Here is a 23,086-nt window from a genome sequence, read left to right as displayed (position 1 = left end):
CGGGAGAATGCAGGGAAGCGAAACGTTCGCAGGCCCAACACAACATGATGTGTGATGTAATGATTACACTGTAACATCTCCCTTCCTAATACATAACTGAAGAAATTAAAGAAAGAGGAAAGAAAGAAGGAAGAAAGAAAGAAAGAAACCAAAGCTTTAAAATCACACATTAATCAAAACATGTACCTGAAAATAAATAGCGAACAATTTCTAGAGCAGACTATACATAGTGATGTACTCATCCCTTCTAATATTCATAAAAACCACTGCTGAAATAAAGGATACACCCTGGCTGTTTGTGGCAACAGCGTAGCGTCCCAGTTCACATAATTGTCCCTGATATGTGGACAACAGTCAATAATAAATGAACCCTTCCTTATAATTGGGTACAACTCTCCTGGATCTTGAACACCTTTCGCCGTTACCGCTGGAAACCCCACAGTTCTCTCCTTTTAATTCTTTTCCACATCTTCTTTCCCTTCCTCTCTCATCCACACTTTGTCTGCATTTGACAAAGTTATTGCCAGTACATTTTAATTCCTTTTTACCTGCCACAGTGATGTCATCACACGACCACTTGTCTCCGTTTTCCAAAACTACTGATTTTTTTAGACGCTTGACAACTTTCTGAGGAGCCCGAAACTTAGACTCTCCCTTCAAAACCTTTCTCGGTTCCTTTATTCTAATCCAATCCCCAGCTTTGGTATCATTTTCCTTCACACAGTTACGCTGGTCATAGTACCTTTTGTATTGATCTTGTCTTTTCCTAACCCTCTCCATGATCTCATCCATGTTAATGTCAACATTCTTCCCTGTCGACATCCAAGCTGGTTTGAGTCTATTGTTAGCCGTTCTACCCCTCATCAAGGTGAACGGTTCTATTCCAGTGACTGAGTGAGGTGTGACCTTATATGTATCTAATGCTTCTTTAAGAGTATCTTTCCATGGTAGATCATTTGCTATTGCCAGTTGAATCGTTCCTTTTATAAAGCGATTCATCCTTTCTACAAGACCATTGCTCATTGGATGGTACAAAGCTGTGGTATTATGCTTGATGGCTCTATCATTTAAAAACTTTTGCATCTCTTGCGACACGAACTGGGTGCCATTATCCGAAACTAGCTCTTGTGGATCACCCTCTCTACTAAAGATTTCTTCCAAAAATCTTGTAATTTTATATGTCGACACAGATTCTTCCAAGATTCCACATTCGATCCACTTTGATGTGTAATCAACTAAAACTACCAAATATATCTTCATGGGTTCTAACACTTCATATGGGCCAGCAATATCAATAGCTAGTTTAGACCATACTGCATTAGGCACATTTACAGGTTGAAGAGGTGTGGTTCTTATTAGTCTGCTTTTATCACTGGCTGCACAAGCAGAACATTCCTTAACCAGTGACTCCACATCACCCCACATACTGGGCCACCAATATGTTCCTCTGACTCTCCTTTTCGTCAAATCTCTGCCAATATGTCCTTCATGGGCAATGTCCATGATTTTTCTCCTCAACGTAACTGGTGGCACAATATGGTCACCACGATATACATATAGGTCATCATATGATATTTCGTCTTTGATCTTTTCCCATAGCTTAACATTATCTTGTACATTCTTCCATCCATCCGCTACAGCCTTTTTTAGCATCTCTTGTTCAGGATCTGAATTGGCGGCTGCCACCCATTCTTCTTTATCGAAACCAGGATGAATCTGTGCAATAATGGAATCCGTATTCTGATCCTCACTCAAACTCTCATCATTTGGCACTTCAAGATATTCATCAGTACAAGGCAACCGGGAAAAACAGTCAGCAACTTTGTTAGACCTGCCTGGGGTATATTTTATAACCACATTGTACTGCATAATGATCAAAGTCCATCTTCTAATTCGAGGTGATGTTAAATGAGAGTTCTTGGGATTGAGCACATGGATGAGAGGTTTGTGATCTGTTTTCAATTCAATGGGAACTCCCCAAATTAGCCCTTTGAAGTGTTCTAAGATCCATTTGACGCCTAGTGCTTCTTTTTCAATAGTAGAATAATTTCTCTCTGCTCCCTTTAAAGTTCTCGAAGCAAAAGCTATCGGGACAAGTAAACCATCATGGAATTGTTCCAGAGCTCCACCCAAACCAACATTACTTGCATCAACCGACAACACAGTTCTGGCACCAGGGTTGAACATCTTGAGTGTGGGTGCCTTATTAATCAAATTCTTTATATTGTCTAATTCCTTCTTACATTCCACTGACCAATCAAATTTCGTGCCTTTGGTCATCATATTCCTCATGTGAACAGTTTTTTCTGCATAATGGTCAACGAATTTGGAGTAATATTCAGTGAGACCAAGTAGACTTCTAAGCTGATCTTTATTCGTAGGATCAGGGATCTTCAGGATAGTGTTTATCAGAGCTTCCTTGGGACTTATGCCCTCTTCACTGATACAGTGGCCTAAATACGTAACCTCTTTCCTTTTGATTTTGCATTTCTCTATTTTTAGAGTCAGACCCCTTTGTTGAATTATCTGCAGGACTCCTAACAGTTTGGCATCATGATCTTCTTCACTCATGGCTGATATTAAGATGTCATCCTGAAAATAATGTACACCTTTTAGACCCGCAAACAGGTGCTGCATCAGTCTCTGGAATACGGCAGCTGCCGATGCTAAACCAAATGGCATCCTTTTATATCGATAAGCCCCCAACGGTGTTATAAATGATGTGAGGTGCCTAGATTCATCATCTAGTACAATCTGGTGATATGCTGATGACAGGTCTAGAGTCGAGAAGAATTTTGCTGGTTCCATCGTTGTTAACATCTCTCCAATGTTGGGTAACGGATGTCGGTCAACCCATATGTTGTTGTTGAGGTCTCTTAAGTCTACACACATCCTGATTGTCCCATCAGGCTTCCTCACAATGACAATTGGAGAAAGCCACTCTGAGCTTTCAATCGGCTCAATAATATTATGAGAGCATAATTTATCCAACTCCTTCTGAAGGGCTTCCCTTGTACCAATGGGGATATTTCGTACTCTATGCACAACTGGTTCAGCTCCTCTCTTCAATATTATACGATGCTTAAATCCTTTCAAAGCTCCTATGTTGTCATTGAAAACTTTGGGAAAGCTTTTCACTAAAGCTTCAGCAGAGTCACAAGTAGTACTCACTACACTCATTATTGGTTCTTCCTCTCCGGGATGTATTCTAATCCCTAGTGACGCTTGTTCCCACCAGCCAACTATTGAGTAACCCTCTTTGGCAACATACAGTTTACAAAAGGTCTTCCTCCCTTTGAAACACAACTTTACCCAGGCGTATCCAATTATGTCTATGGGTGTTTTCCCATAGCCTGTGGCTTTGACGGTAGGCGTATGAAGCTTTCTCATGTCCATATTCAGCACATTTCTAAAAGTGTTTGCATCAACCATGGTATAAGGTGATCCTGTGTCAACCATCACTTGCAACATAGTATCATCTATTGTCATCGACACCCATGAGCCCATAGCATTCCCAGTTGTGGCAATGGTAAGTATATGCACTCTATCTTCTAGACAACTGGTAATCGCGACCAGATCATTCGACGTAGAGGCTTCTTCTATTCTCCCCACTGATGCCATAGATCCTCTGTTCCATTGGCCATTGCTTCTCATATTATTATAGCGTGAATTGAATCTGCCTCTGCCTCTCACATTGCGGCAAACTTTACCAAAATGGCCCACATATCCACATTTGTAACACTCCACGGAATGAGCCGGGCATTCTTTCTCAATGTTTACATGTTTCGCCCAACCACATTTAAAGCATTTGTTCTGTGATCTTTGAAATGACTCTCTGTTTTGTCTCCAATTTGAGGTAAAATCTGACTTTACTATCTTTTTCACCGCGGCAACAAGTGTTTCTTCATCACCTTCGTATTTCCCTTCACTGTTGACATGTACAGATTTAACATCAACACTGTCGTTCTTGTTCTGAATCTCCTTCATACACTTCTCTCCCAGTTCGAAAGTCCGCGCAATTTCAATGGCTTGTTCTAAAGATGGGTTCTTAGCTTGCCAAAGACGTTGCTGTATACGGTTGTCGGCCACATGTAGTACTAATTGGTCCCTCATATACTCATCAGCCACACCAGTGAATTCACATGTCGAAATGAGTCCTCTAAGGGCTGCGATATAATCGTCAACAGATTCACTTTTGCCTTGTTTCCTGGATAGAAATCTATATCTTTCTAGAACAATGTTTGTCTTGTTGCCGAAATGTTTGTTCAATTTTAACAAAGCAATCTCGTATTTCCTTGAAGTGGAGGCAGAGTCCCCAGCCCCAAGTTCATTATAACTAGGTTCTGGCAAAGTCCTGAAAATTCTTAAGGCCTCTGCCCCTATGCAATTCAGCAGAGTAGCTTCTTTCACGTCGTCATTGTATTTTGCACCACCTACTGCTCTTAGATAAACTTGGAAGCTGTCTAGCCATTGTTCCCAGGGACTCGTCAGATTTCCAGGCAAGGGTAGGAATTTCATTGGGGCCACCACACTCTGCATGGCTGCTGGTGTTATATATCTACAGGTTTTTTTTTCTGGTCTGTCTTTTGTTTTTATGTCCTCTATTTGTTTGCTTCTCTCCTTTTTTCTCTTCCCTTTTTTTTTTTTTTTTTTTTTTTAAAACATTTTCAAGTTCATTGTGTAGTCTCCATTACTCTTTTATAACCATTACTGCAAACTCCTAGAGCCAGGACAATGGAACTCACTCCAGCTTTGTAGCAAATGTCTAATTATGACTCTTTCCTCGCCGCTAATGTCTTTAATAATGTCACTCTTGCTGAAACCACCTTATGCACAACCATCAAACATTACGTTTTCACGGAGGCGCTTGTATCCATTTGTTTGTATGGTTGCCATGGTGTTTCTACCGAAAATACTCAATATGGAGGCACGTCCACTCACGTCGTTAGGTCCTTTACTCTAATAAACCAAGCACAGCTTGCTCAGATAGCCGTTGGCAGCCCACGCGCACACTTAAAAATTGCCACTGTGAATTGTAGGGTACCAGGACAACTATATGTACTTCCTTCAGTCCCCCGTACCTCTTCACATCACTATCGCCATCTCGAGGTGTCCGATGTCAAACTTCTCGTATAGATTCACAGGGAAACACCGTAATCATAGGATAATGTGCGCATCCAGTCGGAGACTTCTTCCTTCCACACACACTAGGGAACGATCCTCGTCGCCATTGTTGCAAAGTATACATCTGGACACATTTATAGTTTCTCAGGAGATTTATTGTGAAGTCTCCGGCAGGCTACCGCAGTCCGGCCTCAGCGCTGCCTCCGCTCACGTTCTGCCTTTCTGCATTCCGAGCACGGGAGAATGCAGGGAAGCGAAACGTTCGCAGGCCCAACACAACATGATGTGTGATGTAATGATTACACTGTAACAGGTTTCACGTTTCTCAAATTATATATTTTAAGTTTGTTACTTTCCCCGGCATTATTATGGCAATCGGGCACACGCAGGCTCGAAAGGCAAACGTTCCTCAATTGGAAAACGTTCTGTTTTCAAACGCAAGACTTAACAAAGCGTTTGACAGTTCAGTTCACGCTTACCTGTCAAAGTTAGTACCTCGGTCCAGGTAACGGACCACAACAGACCACCTGTGCAAGCCCCCCCCACCCTCCCCCCCCGGCCACAGCGCCACTCTCCGTGCCGCCAATGCAGTCCCATAGTCACTGCAGGGCAGTTGAACAATGGCTCCTCCTGTGATGCTGTGTCTTGGCAGACCATGGTTCAATGCTTCCTTTTCTTCCTCCTGGCTGCTGTGTAAGAGTCCAACCACACATAGGTGTGGCAACTTCCAGAAAGCCCTTCTGGTATAACCATAAACATGAGGTGCCCTGCTGTTACAATACCACCCACGCAGGGCAACTACCCCTGTTGGCTGGGTTTGTGGTGAAGCGTTGTTCCTTATACAATTCCACATCGTTTCACCAATCTGCACCAAATTTTGCACGGTCACATGTTAGGACCCTCCGGACAATACAGGCTAAATAACATTTGGACACCCCACCCCCATTCCATAGATTTCATCACAAGTCAAAATGTGTTTGGGGGTTTGTGGCTTGGCAAAGCGTTATTCCGTATAAACATCCACACCGTTTCACCAACCTGCACCAAATTTTGCATAGTTGCCTGTTAGGACCTTACGGACATTACCGGCTACATGACATGTGGACGTCACCCCTTTCCCCAGATTTCAGCACAAGTAAAAATTTGTTTTCAGGTTTGTGACTTGGCGAAGTGTTGGTCCTTAAACAATTCCACACCGTTTCACCAATCAGCACCACATTTTGCATGGTTACCTGTTAGGATCCCCCAGACATGACTGGCTACATAACATTTGGACACCTCACCCCTTTCCCTAGATTTCACACATGAGACGGTTGCCTGAAATCGGCGAAACAGCGATGTGGTCAAAGAAGGACCGATCCTCAACCCGAGAAAGCACAGTTTCTGGAATATTTACATCGCAACTAACTGCATCACTCCAGGGTGAGGCAACAGGTGGGGAGAGAGCACAATAGGACCCAGTATGCAGCAGCACACCAACTCTCGCCTCTCCCCAATGTCTTTTCCAGGCTATGTCAACCAGCCACACACGCCCATTCTCAGTGCATTTTACCTCAGAGTGCAAGGCACATCAAGCGATAAGGGAATCGAAGAGCGACCTACAGGATCATTGATTTGCAACAATTGATGAGTGTTGTCATGTCTGTCCACAGAACCCGTTCAAAGAACAAGTACTTTTTGCAAGTGTTTTATAAGAATTAATGCCTAAGGGGGGCTCCAAGTTTCTATTTCCTCAATGTGCGTAATCTTATTTTTCTCCTAACTTTTCTCATCCAAATAAGTTGCAAAGTTCTCAAGTAATACTCATTTGTGTATCCAAATCTCAATTTTCGGTCAATACAAATGATCCCTTTCCTGCTGTAACTGCCAAAAGTATTCAACCAGTCATAGTCATTTCGTAGAAGTTCAATTTGGACCTTAATTTCAGTGTTGAAGGACCATCTTTGCACTGTATAAGGTTCAAAGTTCCTCTCCCCGTGACTTCAACTGTGGGCCTCATTACAAGTTTGCCGGTCTGGAAACAAGGGTGCCGGTAAGCTCACCGGCACCCTTGTTTACGGACCAGCAAACTATGGGGTTGCCTGCCGTGGCCGCTGTCCCAGACAGGTCTGACCAATACAGGGTGCAATGGCCACGGTAGGTAGACTCTTCACGAAAGCACTGGCACTGTTAACAACAGTGCTGGTGCTTCCGAGTCCCCACTCCCTAGGACTCTATGGGAATGGGGACTTACATTTTACTGGCATCTTGCTTCCCGGGCCGCAGGACTTGTAATCTCCCGGTGGCACCAAGAAGTCAGGCACCGGTACAATTTTACGAGTCTGGCGGCAACCCGCTGGTAACACCGGAAGGGTTACCGCTGGACTCGTAATGAGGCCCCAAATGGTGTGTAAAAATGGCCAAACTGACTATTTTGTGGAAAGCAAACTTTACTCCGACCCATTCTTGCAAGTTTGATATGGTCTGGGAGCCCATAAAACAGGGAAATGTGCAGCCACAACTGGGATGTCCATGTAGGTACTTCAGCATTTTTATTTATACATGAGTGATTTGCCAGAGTATTTGAGAGACTTAATGCAGGATGTGCTACACTTCCAATACAGAAAATCTTCAAAGATTTTCACCATTCCTTGATATGGACAAGTCAGAATTTATTAAAAAGACCAAGCACAGGAAACACCCATCAGCAACTACCGGAAGATACGGTGGACTCCTACAGATGGCTTCAAGCAGCGCTGACTGAGTACTTCACGCCACACCAAATGTGGACTATGGATGCCACATTTCCCACAGCACGACACAGAACAAGGGTGAAGCAAGGGACACTTTCGTAATGCGCCTTAGGATAAGGATAACGCATTGCACATTTAATAACACGAATGAGAGGCGCTGCTTTCTCAGATCATTGCAGGATGTGAATCAACACCATGCAGGAAACACCTACTCCAAAAGCCCAGGACGCTGGAAGAAATCTTAAGGTTGGCAGGCTCGGACACAGCAGTGGAACATCAGGCAGAAGCCATGAATAAACTAAAGATACCCGGCCCAAACCCAGCAGTGATCAACAAGATGGTGACCAATCACCAGCCAGGACTAACAGATCAATTCTGTTTCAGATGTGGGTACGAGATTCCACATGAGGGAACATGCGCAGCCATCGGCCAGCTATGTACAGCATGCTGAGCTGAAAACCACATCACTGAAACACCCCGACAAGACAATATGAGGATATCCCCAGGAGAGAGGACATAAAACAGGAAGAAAGAATGACAGCCGATCCCATCGCCCATCAACTTCTCGCCAACCAAGATGGTCAAGACGACACATACGATACCTGGTGGAGCAGTCACCGTCAGACAGTGGGTCAAGCTCGTCCATAGAAGAACCAAGGCCCAAAAGCTACCTCTACCCACTGGGAAACCAGACAGCCAAGGAACAAGCCTGGCTCTATTACTGCAAATAAACTACCTGCAAGCAGAGTTCCTAGTTGAAACAGTGGGCAACCATCACCTCAGGCCCTGGGCCCCTCACCTCTAACTAGAAGAGGTATACATATATCCCTACCGATCGAAGACACCCCTACTGTATAAAGGATATTTCGAAGCTAACTGTAAATATAAGCCACAGTCCAAAAGACTCCCAATACATGGTCTGGAGGCTGTGGCACAATGCGGCTGCATCTTGAGCTTCAAGGCGGCACTGGGGATAGGCCTCATACACGCATTATATCGATTTATGGCCCACAACTATATGGACAATACAGAAAGAATGGGACAGCTTTTCCCTTCACTGTTCAAAGGACTTAGAAAACTTAAAAACAAACAAAAACAACTACATATAGACTCATCACTTTGCCCCGTTGCCCAACATTATCAGGGCATTCCAGTGAATATACAACATCAGGTGGAGGAAGAACTATACAAGCTCCCAGCACACAACATCATTGAGCCTGTAGTAGGTCCCACACCATGGGTATCATCCATTGTTCCCATTTCAAAAAAAGGGATCAAACTCCATCAGTGTATGTGTGGACATGCAAAGACCAAACCAGGCCACATAGAGAGAAAGACATCCGGCCTCTGTATCACAGATATGATATACCTACTGAATGGGGCGTAAGTCTTCTCAAAGCTGGATTTAACAAGGGCAATCATCAGTTGGAGCTGAGTGAAGAGTCAAGATTCATCACAACCTTCATAACCCCATGGGTTTATACAGGTATATAAGACTCCGTTTTTGGGTGTTGTTTGCAGCAGAGATCTTTCAGGCCGAGATCCACAACGTAATCACAATGTAAGTATAGCAACGATATCCTGGTATTCTGGAAGGACCAAGAACAGCATGACAACACACTAGCAAGGGTATGCATGGCCCTAGAAGCAGGCCACCTCACGCTTAATGAAGAGAATTGTGAGTTTAGAAAAAGAACGCTCTGATTCTTTGAACACATCTTCTCAGCACAGTGAATGATGCCAGACACAGAAAAGGTAGCAGCCCTAAATGAAACACCTCCACCCACCAATGCATCAGAGCTGCGATCATTGCAAGATGGGGACTGCAGCTGCAGGATTACTGCTTCGAAATAATACATTGCCCAGGGAAAGAAGACAATCCAGCCGATTTCTTGTTGAGACACCCGCTGGATCAATACATCCACTACGTGGAACATGAGGCAGCACTGAATGTTGTGGACAGTCTATTGATTGCACAGGAGTTTGAAAATGATCAGGCATTTCATATCATATTGGGGTGCCTAAAAACAGGGTGTTGGAAACACACAAGGCTGGTGGTGGAGAGTACAACACAAGAGGTCCAGAGTGACATCAGGAGTTTACTACTAATGAGGGATGAGGAAGGACCGCTGCTGAAGGGCACAAAAATCATCATCCCGGAGGCTCTTTGTTGCCCAATAGTGGAGCGACACATGAAGGGCATCGAGGCATAGTGTCAACAAAAATGCAATTAAGACAAAAGATCTGGTTCCCACAGCTAGACAACCACATGGAGGAAGTACTTAAAGGGTGCCCCACTTGCAGCATCATAAAAACTCACACTCACCCGGAACCACTACAAATGACGGAATTACCGGAAAAGGTGTGGGACGAGATAGCAGTTTACTATGTCAATATGTTTTAGTTGTTATGCATGAATATTCACGATTCCTGGAAGCACAAGTAGTGTGATCCACAGCGGCTAATCCCGGCCTTCAACAGAATGTTCACAGCATATGGCATACCAAGTGTAGTAAAGTTGGAAAAAGGACCCAAATTACTAGCCAAGACTTCTGAACATTTGCAGAACACATGGGGTTCAAACACCAAAGAGTTACCCCACTATGGCCGCAGGCTAACGGGACAGTCAAAAGATTCATGAGCAACATAAAACGAATACTTCAGATTGCACACCTGAAAGGGACACCTTTTGAACAGCTGCTCTACCAACTGTTAATAGGCTATAGAAACACACCTCATAGCACAGCGGGAAAGGCCCCGTCGGAGGTCATGTTTGGATGAAACATAAGAACCTGGATACCTCATCATCCAAACCCTGAAGAGAAGTAGCAAGAACATGAGACAATGAGAGCATGTGGCAAAACTGCCAAAGAGAAAATGAAGACGTATGCAGATGTCAAAAGACGGGTCAGCACGTCGAAGCTAGAGGCAGGAGACATGGTGCTTGTATGACAACCAAGTACCTGCAAGCACTCATCAGCAATTCTAGCTGAACCCCTGATGATAACCCAAGTGAAAGGGTCCATGGTAATAGCAGATGATGGATGACACCAAGTAACAAGTGCTTCCTCACACTTTAAAAGTATGACAGGAAGGATGGGGAAGTAGTCAAAATACAGGAACACAGATCGCAAGGAGTTCAATGCCTCTTATGAAGGAGATGGAGAAGAGTCAGCAAGTGACACCTAGGAGGTTCGGGGAAGGCACAACACCGAGATAGTGTACGAAGACCGCACTGAGTGACCACAGCAGGTGAGGACTCGACCACTGAGACTCATTAAAGAAATGTGATAAGTAGTGACTCAGTATTTATAAAGGGAGAGGTTGTAGTATTGTGAAGCCAAGGTGGGTATCACGTGAGGAGTGCAAGTTGAAGAGGGAGGGCACTCCATGGGATGTAAGGTGGAGGAAGGGGAGGAGCTGGGGAGTACAAGACAGGAGTATGAGGAATAAAGTCATCCTCCATACTTCTTTGTGTCAGTGTCCTTCTTGTGTGGAAGGCACCATGTGGGATATGTGTGGGTAGACCTTGGAAGTCCTAAGTTCCACGATATTATAGTGTTTAATGTGGTTTTCTGTGCTGAGATCAGACAATCCCTGCCCAACACTGTTCCATGCTTTCTGTCACTAGAACCGAAAGCTAAGGCATTGAGGGGGAAATGCTAAGGATGCACAGCACAAGATGAAAACAACATTGAAGAACACTTTGCTCCTAACTTGAAGTCTAAGTATGCCTTGGGCTTTCTCTTGCAGGTCCTATTCATGCAACAGTGTCCTGTGGGGGTAACAAGCTGATGGCATCCTTAAGCCGGTGCAAGCTTGAGGCGCTGGGGCTCCAAAGCAGTACTGCGCACTTTGCTGATCCGGCCTGTGTGGGACAGAGAGGCTACGGGGGGACCTTAAGCACCATCAATGTGGTCTCCGGCTTCATGCAGTGTGGAACCAGTGCAGTGGTGAGCTTGGGAATTAGGTGTAGTGTGATATCTCATTAGCAAACTGGATTTGTGCCCACATATGCAGTGGAATGTAGCATTGTGTTTAACCTGATCAGATTTTGCGTGTGCTGTCGACGACCTAGGAGTTATGGAATGTGGAAATACATGTGTATAAGGAAGGCGAAGTCTAGCCATTTGGGTTGATTCATAGTATATGTAAAATAAAGCTACTCAGTGTGGTGGGGTATGTCTGGGCATGGAAAAGTAGTTTCCTGTGCTAGAGTTGATTGGGCAAATGGGATGTTGTTGGATTTGGTAGATTGTGGTATGGGGTGGCATGATGTGTACTGGCCTCTCATGGAAATCTCAACAACACCTTCCACCCTGTGAGTGCAGTGATGTTCAATCCCTGACTCATTCCAGCATGCCTACCACACTGTAGTGATGGTGTGGGTTGTTTACCAATCAAGCACCATGCCATCAGTCTCACCAGTCCTTAAGATTCCCCCTAACAGGGAATCAATTACCAAAAGAGTACTGGAGTAGACAGCTGTTATAGGCAAACAACGCTTAACCTGGGAGAACTCTAGGACTATGGGTTCATGAAGCCTGCTGGGATGTGTGCAGGAGGAAGCATTATGGAGAACCTAGCACTCATTCAGGTATAGTTGAATGATTGGTTAGATGGGGTTTTGGATGTACAGTGGCTTATGGTTTAGTAGGGTCAATGTGTTGGGTTTGGATGGCAATTTTTGGGAAGGTGTGAATTTGGTGAAGTTTGAATATCTGGACTCTGGCTGAATGGATGTAGTAATATGTGGTGTTGAAGGATATTGTATAGTGGGAAGTGATGTGTTGGGTCAGAGATGTGATGTGGCTGGGGAAAAGCCAATCTGTCTGATCATACGCTCCTCCTTCCTTCTCCAGAGAACAAATGAAATGCAAGTCTCATTCTCCAACGTCATCAAGCTGACCGCAGCAAATGGCCATGCTGAGGACAACATGAACATCTCTGTGTCCTGCAACCGAACCCTCAACATGCAGCTGAGCTCTGAGCTATCTGGAAATGCTGTTGAGAGGTACTTTCCTATTGGTGTGCCTTGAAGCAGGAGGGAAGGGTATGTACATGTAGCTCAAGTTAGGATCTCTGGCTTGGATGCTGGTATCATACATCCATCAAACTCAGGAGTTGAACACAACTACTGCAGAGGGGCTTGTGCACTCATTGCTCTGCATGGTCTTCTACAGCTATTCAGGTTTCACCATTGAATATGAGTTATAGCCAGAGCTAAACCCTTTGGTCCATCGAGTCTTAAATTCCCCAAAACACAGAGAGATTGTTGCAGTCAGGGAACACATCTGTTGTGGAATCTTTGTATTCCAGTGCCCACCCTGCATGTGCCTCCCACATAGGTTACTAGAACATACAGAGAATCCAGGTTCTAACCAGCTTTTCCCATATTGGAATGTTGCCATGCAGAGGGTCCAGCCTGACTTTCTTTTCCAGACATGAATTATACTTATGGCATTTATCCAGGGTCTATCCAGACTGTGAATGCCAGGTACGCTACTTTGCTACAGGAAATCAAGGACCCCAAAAGCCTTTACCTCCCTCAAATGCAAAAATAATCCAGGAGACCCATGTCCAACAACCCTGTTCCTTTCAAGCATGCTATCATCCTCAGACAGGGAATCTAAGACCCTCACTAGCAGCCAGTCCCTCTCAAGCATGCTATCATACCCATGCAAGGCACAGAGAACCCTGAAACATCCTGTACCTCTCAATCATGCTATCAAGAAGGCACCTAGACCCTCTGCAACCAGCCAGTCCCTCTCAACCATGCCACCGTATCCATAGAAGGCATTGAGAGCCCCACAACCATCCTGTCCCCTTCAAGCATGTTATCATAACCATGCAAGGTATCTAAACGCCCCCAACTAGTCTGTCCCTCTCAAGCACGATATCATGTCCATACACAGCATCTAGACCCCCCTGAAACAACCTGTTTTCCTGATAGGTTATTTAGCTGCCCATGAAATCTGTCTTTTGTTGCACCATCCCACAAAAAAATCGAACAGTTTAATACCCCTTTGTTAGGACCTGTGATATGGCTTGTAAAATCTCCCACTCACTTTACAAAATCTCCATCCTAGGTACTGTGGATTGTGATGAACCGGAGGGCGTCCTCACTTCTTTTCCCCCAGTATCCTCCTCTCAGGTGGCCAGGGAAAGGACATCACTTTTGGATTCCGACCGTGGGGGGGGATATGGGAGGGAGGATCACCTGGGTGGATGGATCTTGGTCGAGTGGGGAGAGGACATCCTTGGGTGAGACATGGTATCCCCCATTCTCTTTTCAAAATGAACCTTCTGTCCCAACAGCCTTTGTAGGTTACTGTCAACCTTTTCCCTTTCTCCCCTACAAAATTTCCCTCAAAAATACCACTTTAATACTGGGACAAAAAGAAGACCAACTAGGAGGACACATCCTCATTTGGATAATGCAAACCTCCCTAAACACCATGCTTCTACTGAGATGAAGAAGAGGGATATGGAGGAGTTCAGTTGGAGCAGCTAGGCATGTGCCTTTAACTTTGGCCAGGCAACTGGACTAAATGACCTTCACCTGTGTTCACTGTGTAAGCCCAACTGATATACAGTGAGGGCTACACAGAGAGTGACAGACACAGCAGGCTGGAGCTTGCTGCCGACTGGAGCTGGAGAGAGGCGGGCCGGAGAGCCGGGAGTGGGAGGCATGGGTGCTGGAAGCTGTGTTGAGCAAGGACAAGGGACGACAGGGCCGAGGCAGGCCCAGAGAAGATCTGGAAGACCTGCACACCTTCCGTGTCGGGCGCAATCAGGAGCTGTGGGGCCCCGAAGCATTCCAGTCACCATGAACCTCCCGGAGGGCCTGCAGTGCTTTCTTCGACCTCCGCGAAGGAAGAGCAGAGTTATTGGAAGCCGAACTCAGGAAGAGGAGCGCAACAAAGCCAACTGAAGCTGCCGATTGAATCCGGTGAGTGTAAACAGGAAAACTTATACCGGGGGAACTCAGGGAACCTGAAGCAAGAATTCTTTGCATATCAAAAGAACTGGAAATTGTCTTAAGAACTTCTGAATGTTGAAACGAGTGCTTTAAAATCTCTAACAAACTGAAAGTAGTTTCAAACACTTTTGAACTCCGAAACAGTTGATTTTGAATGGCGAACGAATTGAGAGACATTGGCCCTCATTACAAGTTTGTCAAGAAACAATGGTGCTGGTAAGCTTGCCAGCACTGTTGTTTCCGGACCGGAAAACTACATGTTCTGCGAGCGGGTGCCGTCCCGCCCACCAGGTCAGACCTGGTGGGCCGAAGGGCACCCGCCCACAGAGTTTCACGGAAGCACCGGCACCATTGTAAACGGTGCCGTTGCTTCCGTAGTCCCCATTTCCGTGGAGTCGAATGGGACTCCACTGGAATGGGGATTGACAGAATTGCCAGGCCGGATTTACCGGACCACCAGGGCTAATCCGGCAAGTCCGGCGCTGGTAAATCACTACGGGTCCGCCTGCAGCGTGCCGGTTTTACCGGCTTGGTTACCCGCCAGATTCGAATGAGCCCCATTATAAGCATTACTGAATGTCGTACAGAGCCAAAGCAAGTGATGAACTTTTCTAAATGTAATGAAGCATTTCTGAATGCCACACAGAGCCAAAGCAAGTAATGAGCATGTTTGAATGGGATGAAAGCAAGGTGATACAAGTGACAAATACCAATGAGAGAATTAGTTGAGGTACAAGTGTTGGTAAAGCCAATAGAAGCCCAAGAAGGGTGTGAGAGGAGAAACAAGAATCGACACAAGCAAAGTGTACAAGGAACTGCAGGTTAAGAGGAAACGTGTATTGGCAAGAGCCAGAACAGTAAAGAAAGTTAAACAAAGTGAATAGTGGCCAAACTAGCCACGGTAAAGGGTTGCAAGAATATCATCCTAATGAAAAGAACAATCTTCTCTGTGAAGAGAAAGCAGCGGACGTTTATTGATGAAAATCAGATGAGAAAGGGTAACGGTTGCGTGAACTGTAATGGGCGGACCCTGTGGGCTGACAATTGCCCCTAGACTGAGTGGCCCTTTTGAAAGAAGCCCATGAAAGTGATTATAAGGAAGCTTGTGTTTTGCCACAGTTGCTCAAATGATTTCGAAGTCAAGAGACAGAACTATTTTGGGGAACCAGTGAAAAGTATTGATGACAAGAGAATTGGGAAGTGTCCCAAGGAACTGCGTTGTTTTGAAAAGCTGGAAGATTTGAACTCTTGGGGAAAGGAACCCCAATACTTTGTGAACTGTTATGGACTTGGGGAAGGGGAGCTGATTACATACCAAGAGCTGGAAGAAGCTTAGAACCTTTTTTTTACACTATTAATTGTGATGCTGACATCCTTACACATTGTATGCCTTTATTGTGAGGGCAAGTATAGGTGTTGGACACAGACTGACTTTTGATTTGGACTTCATGACGCAGACTATCCTTAGTTTCTTTAGGTAGGGAAGTCCCACCTTAGCATAGGGCAAGTTAGGCCTTATTCCATCCTGACATTTACGTTAAAATAAAGTTTTATAAAGAAAACTTGAGCCTGTGTCTTACTCATGATGCCTTCACAGGAGGTTGTCCATCTTTGCTTAGGCTCTTTGAGATACTTGTTCAACCCTAATGAAAATGTAAAATGAAAATGTACCCGGTGTTTGTTTGAGTCAGTACAACTCTCTGTTGCAGGACATCAATAAACTCTGGAAACCACTGGGGGGCAATACTAACAGATGGCTACAGGTAGCAGGTTGTTGAGAAATGCACTTTATCAGCGTTGTAACTTGATTGAGTAATGGTCTTTTTTTGATGCCTCTAAAAGTACCAGAGTTCAGTCTAATCAAAGAGTGGGATTTGTGTCCCATTTGCAGGTAAGTTTCATTTTGCTTTATTGCTTTTACTGACCCCTCTCTGCCCACCATCCCTGAAATAAGGTAATGTGCCAACTACTTAAACTCAGCACCCAAGCAAATGAGTCCTCTTAATCTTCATGACCATTTGAAGTGTTAGAAACCTGTAACAATATCTTTTGATATCTCTTTTGGTTCTACCTGCAGTGCTCTGGCCGTGATGGTGCCAAATCTGGGGCAACTCACTCTCAAGCTGTCCCTTTTTAAGAACGTCCAGTTCACAGAGCCATTTCAACAGGATGAGCTTGCTGTGCCCCGTGGCCTACCTGTTTACGTTGGGGCATATATCCAGGATGCCATTGGCGTGCCTGCTGTTGTCCTGATGAGAAATTGCTTCGCGACTTCATCGGGTAACTCTGAGGACACCAAAAAACATTTCTTCATCCGAAACAGGTATGAATCAAACATACGTTTTGCCTCTGTGCCTGAAGGAACACACCAAGACTCTTCCTTTCAAGCTGAAATATGCAAGGTAGACAGTTTAATGTGTGTTTCTGATTTCTCTGGCAACACTGGGAAGAGAGGTATGGAATTAAATTCTGGGTGAGATCACTTAGAGGGGAATCAACAGGGGTTCAAGTGTGATGTCCCTGATCTAATAGTTGTTTTAAGTCTTTGAGTAACACAACTGTCTCCGCGTGCTCTTACGTGGTGGAATATTGATTTATATGGTCTATAGAAGAGAGGGGTTGGTGTGGGATTTACCTTCAGAGGTACTTAGATTATAAAAAGGTGACCTTAGTTTGATTGGTCACTCTCGGTTCGAGGGAAAGAAGTGCTATTGTTTTCTCGGGTGAAGTGTTATGATAAATGATTACCTTGATTTTGCCTGTTAAATAGTTAGAAGGGGTATTTGTTTCTGCAATGTCTATTGGACAGATCAGAGACGTAGTGTTCTAAGAGATGCCCTTTGAATCGTTTGGATGGGTGTCTCTGGTCTATTTGATAAACAGTCCAGTGGGGTGAGGAGTATCTGGTTTGTGTATTGAGCAGTCTGTAGAACGTGGTCTCCCTTGTTTGTCATTTGGAACAGTTCACACTCATGGATATGTATGGTTTCTTAGGTGAGCTAGCATCACGGATGGTGTGGGTCTGGTTTGTCTGCTGAACAGTGCAGAGTCCTGAGGCAGGGAGAGAGGAAGCGGGATGGATGGAGGGAGTGAAGAAGGGTGGGTGGGAGGGGGAAATGGAGCGAGAGAGAGAGAGGAAGAGAGGAAGACAGACACATGTCTTTCTAGCCATGTTACAGTCTCTATTATGTGCTGGGATTATCCCTGTTCATATTTACCCTCTCCACTCTAACATGGTATTTTGGAAATGCTAAATGCTGAGTTACGTTCTTATTTGTTTGGTATGCTATGCACCATGTTTTTGCTACTTACTTGTCTTATGTTACCCTATGCAATCTATGCTATGCACTGCCCTGCTTTGAAATGCTATGCTTTCTTAGGTTTGGTGTGGTGTACACATAAGTGGCATTCACATCAGCAAAAGGGCCCTAACACCCAAAGTACACCTCTAAATCTAAGCTTGTAAGTAGACTCTACACTCCTGTTGGACCTAAGAACTCCCTACTTCTCTTTTTTTTTATCATTGGAGATCTTAGGTGCAGGACTGGTTGAGAATGGTAGACAAAGTTGGATTATGCAGATTACCTCCCAGAAGAGCCCAGCCTTAGCCCAAGAGTACTGCTGACTCCGACACCAATACTTGCTTCCCCATAAAGCTCATAGAAGGCCTCAAGCTCTTCCATGCAGCACAGTCCAGGAAACAGAGACACAATTCCGAAGCCACCACCATTTTAAAGTGCCTGCAGTTCTTCCTAGCTGTCCTGTCTATAGAAATTCGCAGCCTGTGGCTATTTGGAGCCTAGGGAGTAAGCGGAAGAGTGTTCTCTCTACTGTTCCCATTATGCATTGTTTCAGGGCCTCTGGAGTAAGTTGAAGGTTGTTTTCCCTCCTATTTCCTTGCACACGGTTTCAACAAACCCAGTCTAACAATGACACCCTGGCATTACAGAAAGAAGGCTCACAGCCTGAGCCAAAGACATATATGCATATGGCCCATCCCTCTCTACTTACCTTTTTGCTCTGTCTACTTTGACATTTTACACAGTCTATCCTGGACTTGGCCACGGGTCTTGGAAGTCACAGAATTATTAATATGGTGCTTTTTCTGTGTGAGATATTGAGCATTCTCCTGGGGAATTAAACCAGACATGCTTCAAGGGTACGCTTGAACACATTCATAGTCCATCACACAGCCACGCACTACTTTTTAGTAATACCTATTTATCACTCTGAAACTACTGTGAGGGATCAGAAATGTGAGGGCGGACAACTTGGTAAAGGTTTTTCCACATGTAGCCATCTTATTTACTCAAAAGGGTGTGACAAACGGTATCAGGTAATATTATCCCCATATATATGGTCGCCGTAAATAATATCGCCGGGAAAAGGTAGTGGCGATATTATATGGGTGACCATATATATGGGGACAGGGGCAAAAAAGAAAAACAAAAAGGTTTGGGGGTTGCAGGGGTGTCCCCCGCATGTTCTATGCAATAATGTTGCCACAAAAAAACGGCATTTTTTCGGTGATATTTTTGCATGGCGAGATTTTTGTGGCGACATTATTACATGGAACCTGACAAACACCTCACTATTCCTAACCTAAAGAGGATTTCCCTACCTATCAAAATAAAGACTAAAGGAAAACACTCTAATAAAAGGAATCTGTCCCTCACACTTAGACATACATAAAACTCATAAAGGTAGAATATGGCAATTAAGGTTTACCGAAAATAACAATTATACTCAACATGAACTTGATAACATTATATCCCTATAGCCGGGGGTCGGATCACCTTCCCCAGATTCAAAGCAGGATTTTCAATCAAAGTTCCAAATAAGAAAGTTTACCTTTTGTATAGCCACGTTCTTTTTACTCCAAAAGTCTTTCGCTTGGCACTTGACAGCGTTTCCACAATAGGAAAAGAAAAGTATTTTCTCCTCAAAATGATGATCAATATCACAATGTGACTTCTCTTTCTTAGAAAATAAGGAATTCAACAATTCTTCTTGATTCACAACAATAGTTTGTCAGAATGGCTTTCTCCTTGAAAACAACATACTTCCACAATTCTTCTGGTTTCACTTCACAACAATAGTTTGTCAGAATGGCTTTCTCCTTGAAAATGAAATACTTCAAACAATAGTTTTGTTCAAGATGGTTTTTACCACAGTTCATCAAAGACAACAGCGGTCTTGTACTTCCTTTCCTTCACAACCTTCAACCACAACGTAGTACTTCAATGTCTTCTTCCTGGTCCACTAACTTGCCAGGACTACCATTTACAATCCCTGTCCTGGTCCCCTGCCAGGACGAAAACTCATAACACTGCTACAAAACGGTTACCAGTCATTTGGTTGAAAAAAAAAGGTGGACAGGACAAATGGTCGACACCATTTGGTCGAAAGCCAAATGGTCGAATGTTTTTTTTTTTCTATTTTCACTTTTTTTTTTTTTTTTTTGGGGGGTCCCCCCTCAACTCCCTTTTTTTTCAAAAAAACCCGTTTTTCCCTAAACGAAAACCTAAAAAATATATATATAAATAAAAAAAAAATTCGACCATTTGTCTTTCGACCAAATGTCTTTCGACCAAATGACTGGACAGCCTACAACACTGCTACAAGCACTCTGTGGGAAGGCTTGCTTCACACTTTTAATATAAGCCCTTGACTTTCAATGACATTAATATTCACAACTTCATCCGTGAAGACACAATACACATTGGTGCTGTTTGTTCCACTGATTTATCTGCCATAGGCAATGCAGGTTATTTTACTCTCCCCTTGATAGTTCTTATAAGGAAGGCTTCTCTCCTGCCACTCTATCTCTCACTTTCACATCATACTACTGCTGACAATATCTCTTTATCACATTGGCCTTTCTTTGGCTTAGGCACTGCTTGGTGGTGGGTGGACTAACTATGGCCTCTTCCTCACTCTGGGAAAATGTGTTACCATCTCTTTGTAATGTTGTTACCTTGTTACATTGCTAATGTGGGCTATATGCTTGCCAAATATTGCCTCTGCTTTACTTTGGAAATAAGAGTTGATATCTTGCTGCAATATTGCCCCCTTTTCGTTTTGCATTAGTTCAGCATTCAAAATAATCACTAGCGGTCTGTGTTAGACTATAGAGCGTTCTGGGGTTACCTACTACAGACAAACTCACCGGTTTCTTCACACGTGTGTGTTCAAACCGCTGCTGCTGCCTCAGCTGTGGACAGCCTCTGTCGCTTTCCCGTGGTACGCGCCGCTTGTAAAAGGAGCTTAGCATGCTCCTCCAGAACTCCAGTGCTTGCCAGCCACTGGGACCAGGTGCATAAAAGTGCCATCTACTTGGCTCTTCCAAAATATCTTTTGCGGCGCCTCCAGCTGCTGCAAAATTCGGCTGCCAGTGTTGTTCATTGCCCTCCCTGGGATGTCCATATGACCCCTCCATTGCAGCATCTCCATAGGCTCCCTGTTAAGCAACGTATTAGGTTCAAGGCACTGTGCATAGTACACAAGGCCTTCGACGGATTAGGTGCCGAATTGCTTCTGAATATATTTGGTTTGTATATACCTTCCAGGCCTCTTTGTTCACAAGATCTGAAGACTATACAGCCGCTGAGGGTCAGGCTTGCCCGTATGGGTGGGCGTGTTTTCTCGGTGGCTGCTGCAAAAGGCTGGAACCAGCTTCCTTTCCTTCTGCGTAGCACTGAATCTCATTCATTGTTCCGTCGAGCACTTAAGATTTTCCTGTTTTAGATCTTTGCCTGTGGATTGGACAGACCTCCCTTAGCTTAGCGGCAAGATGCCTTTATGCTTATGCTGCGCTCTACAAGTTTTATTAAGATAAAATAAGCTCTCCTCTCCCACAGGACAGCCAATCTGAATACTGCTTCCCGCTGCATGACCTCTGCAGCTCGGGGGTTCTACTCCCAAGACCCTCTCAGGACCGAACTCCACTTCCACAACAGCGGCGGCTCTGGCATGTTGAGTTTTTTGCTTCTGCTGCTGCAACTGAGGCCCACTACTGCTCCACCTTCTTGTTCTAATGGCCTGCACCGGAGGGAGCCTTAAATACCTAAATGTCCGGCTCAGGTGTGGGTCATTAAGATCATTTAACTGCACACTGCAGTTCATTGCCTCTGAGCCCCTCTTCCTCGTCCCATTAATTAGAGCAGTGTGGGACTTGACGTCCACAATGTTCTGCTTCCTTTTTGTTTCACAAATACAATCTTCAACTTTAATTCATTGACTCTGTTTAGTAAACACACCTTTAGGGAGGATTGTGGAGAGGTTAATGATTTGTTTGGACTAAAAGGGGAATAATATTCATCAGAAGCCAAGGGATTAAGGCTCTGCTTTTTATATATATCACTCCCATGTTGATCGTAACCGTTCTTACTATTACCAAAGTGGGTAGTTTTAAAAAGGAAAGCCTCACTTTGACGACAAGCCATGAGATATTCCGGCATCATGGACATCTCCCCTTCTGACGAAGATGAATACTGCGTCTCTCCTAACCGAGTCATCCTGTTTCCTTGGGTCTCTTCTCCTCCCAGGAGATCCTCCCGGCTAATACCACCCCCAGGGTTAGGATCAGGTAGCGGCTGCCCTCCCCTGGACACCTGGGATGAGACTTTAGGCAGGGTTTCTATGAGGACTCCGCAGGATTCATCACACTTCCCTCATGTATATATTCCCTTCCTCTTCAGATACCTTGGAATTGACCCTTCTAATTTTCTGCAATCCGCTTCTAAGATCTACTTTGGCTCTAACTAAATGCACCCAAGCAATCACAACTACTAGCATTCTTCCTTTAAACTTACCTCCATTTAAGCCCCCTGTTTGTGTTCTCTGAAGCTACTAACCCCCACTGCATCAGCTCTACTTTTACTGTTCTATACAGACTACGGTCAGAATTCCCAGGTGGGGGCACCATTCACCAAGTTCCAGACAAGCCTCTGGGAAGAGACCACTACAGCAGTGATTTGGCACAATGTGAAAGATCTATAACATGACATGTTCCATTACATTGCTTTGCATTCCATTCACTTTTCTTCTGATTTTCTGTGGCAAACTGAGCATAGGATACCAATTCTAGATACTTTGGGCTCTATCAGAGCCTTTGCGGTATCCCAGCAGTAAGCCGCTAGGATACCGCCAACGCAAATAGCGTTACTGCTACTCGGTACGGCACTATTAGCTTTTGGATCGCGAGTAGCAGAGCAGCGGTAAGTTCCCATTCTCCATTGGGTCTATT

General features: G+C 44.5%; 1 protein-coding gene across 1 annotated transcript in view; it reads left to right on the top strand.

Annotated features, from left to right (window-relative positions):
- Positions 1-23,086, top strand: part of LOC138503273 (uromodulin-like) — a 133,470-nt gene that overhangs the window by 22,017 nt on the left and 88,367 nt on the right. Inside the window, exons 3-5 of the mRNA XM_069622876.1 lie at positions 11,610-11,809; positions 12,719-12,870; positions 16,916-17,161. Of these exons, the coding sequence (XP_069478977.1) occupies positions 11,610-11,809; positions 12,719-12,870; positions 16,916-17,161 (598 nt within the window). The remainder of the gene's footprint in view (positions 1-11,609; positions 11,810-12,718; positions 12,871-16,915; positions 17,162-23,086) is intronic.

Source organism: Ambystoma mexicanum, chromosome 11, assembly GCF_040938575.1.
Source record: "Ambystoma mexicanum isolate Mex_15411 chromosome 11, UKY_AmexF1_1, whole genome shotgun sequence".
Lineage (NCBI taxonomy): Eukaryota > Metazoa > Chordata > Amphibia > Caudata > Ambystomatidae > Ambystoma > Ambystoma mexicanum.
This window is presented reverse-complemented; position numbering and strand designations above follow the sequence as displayed.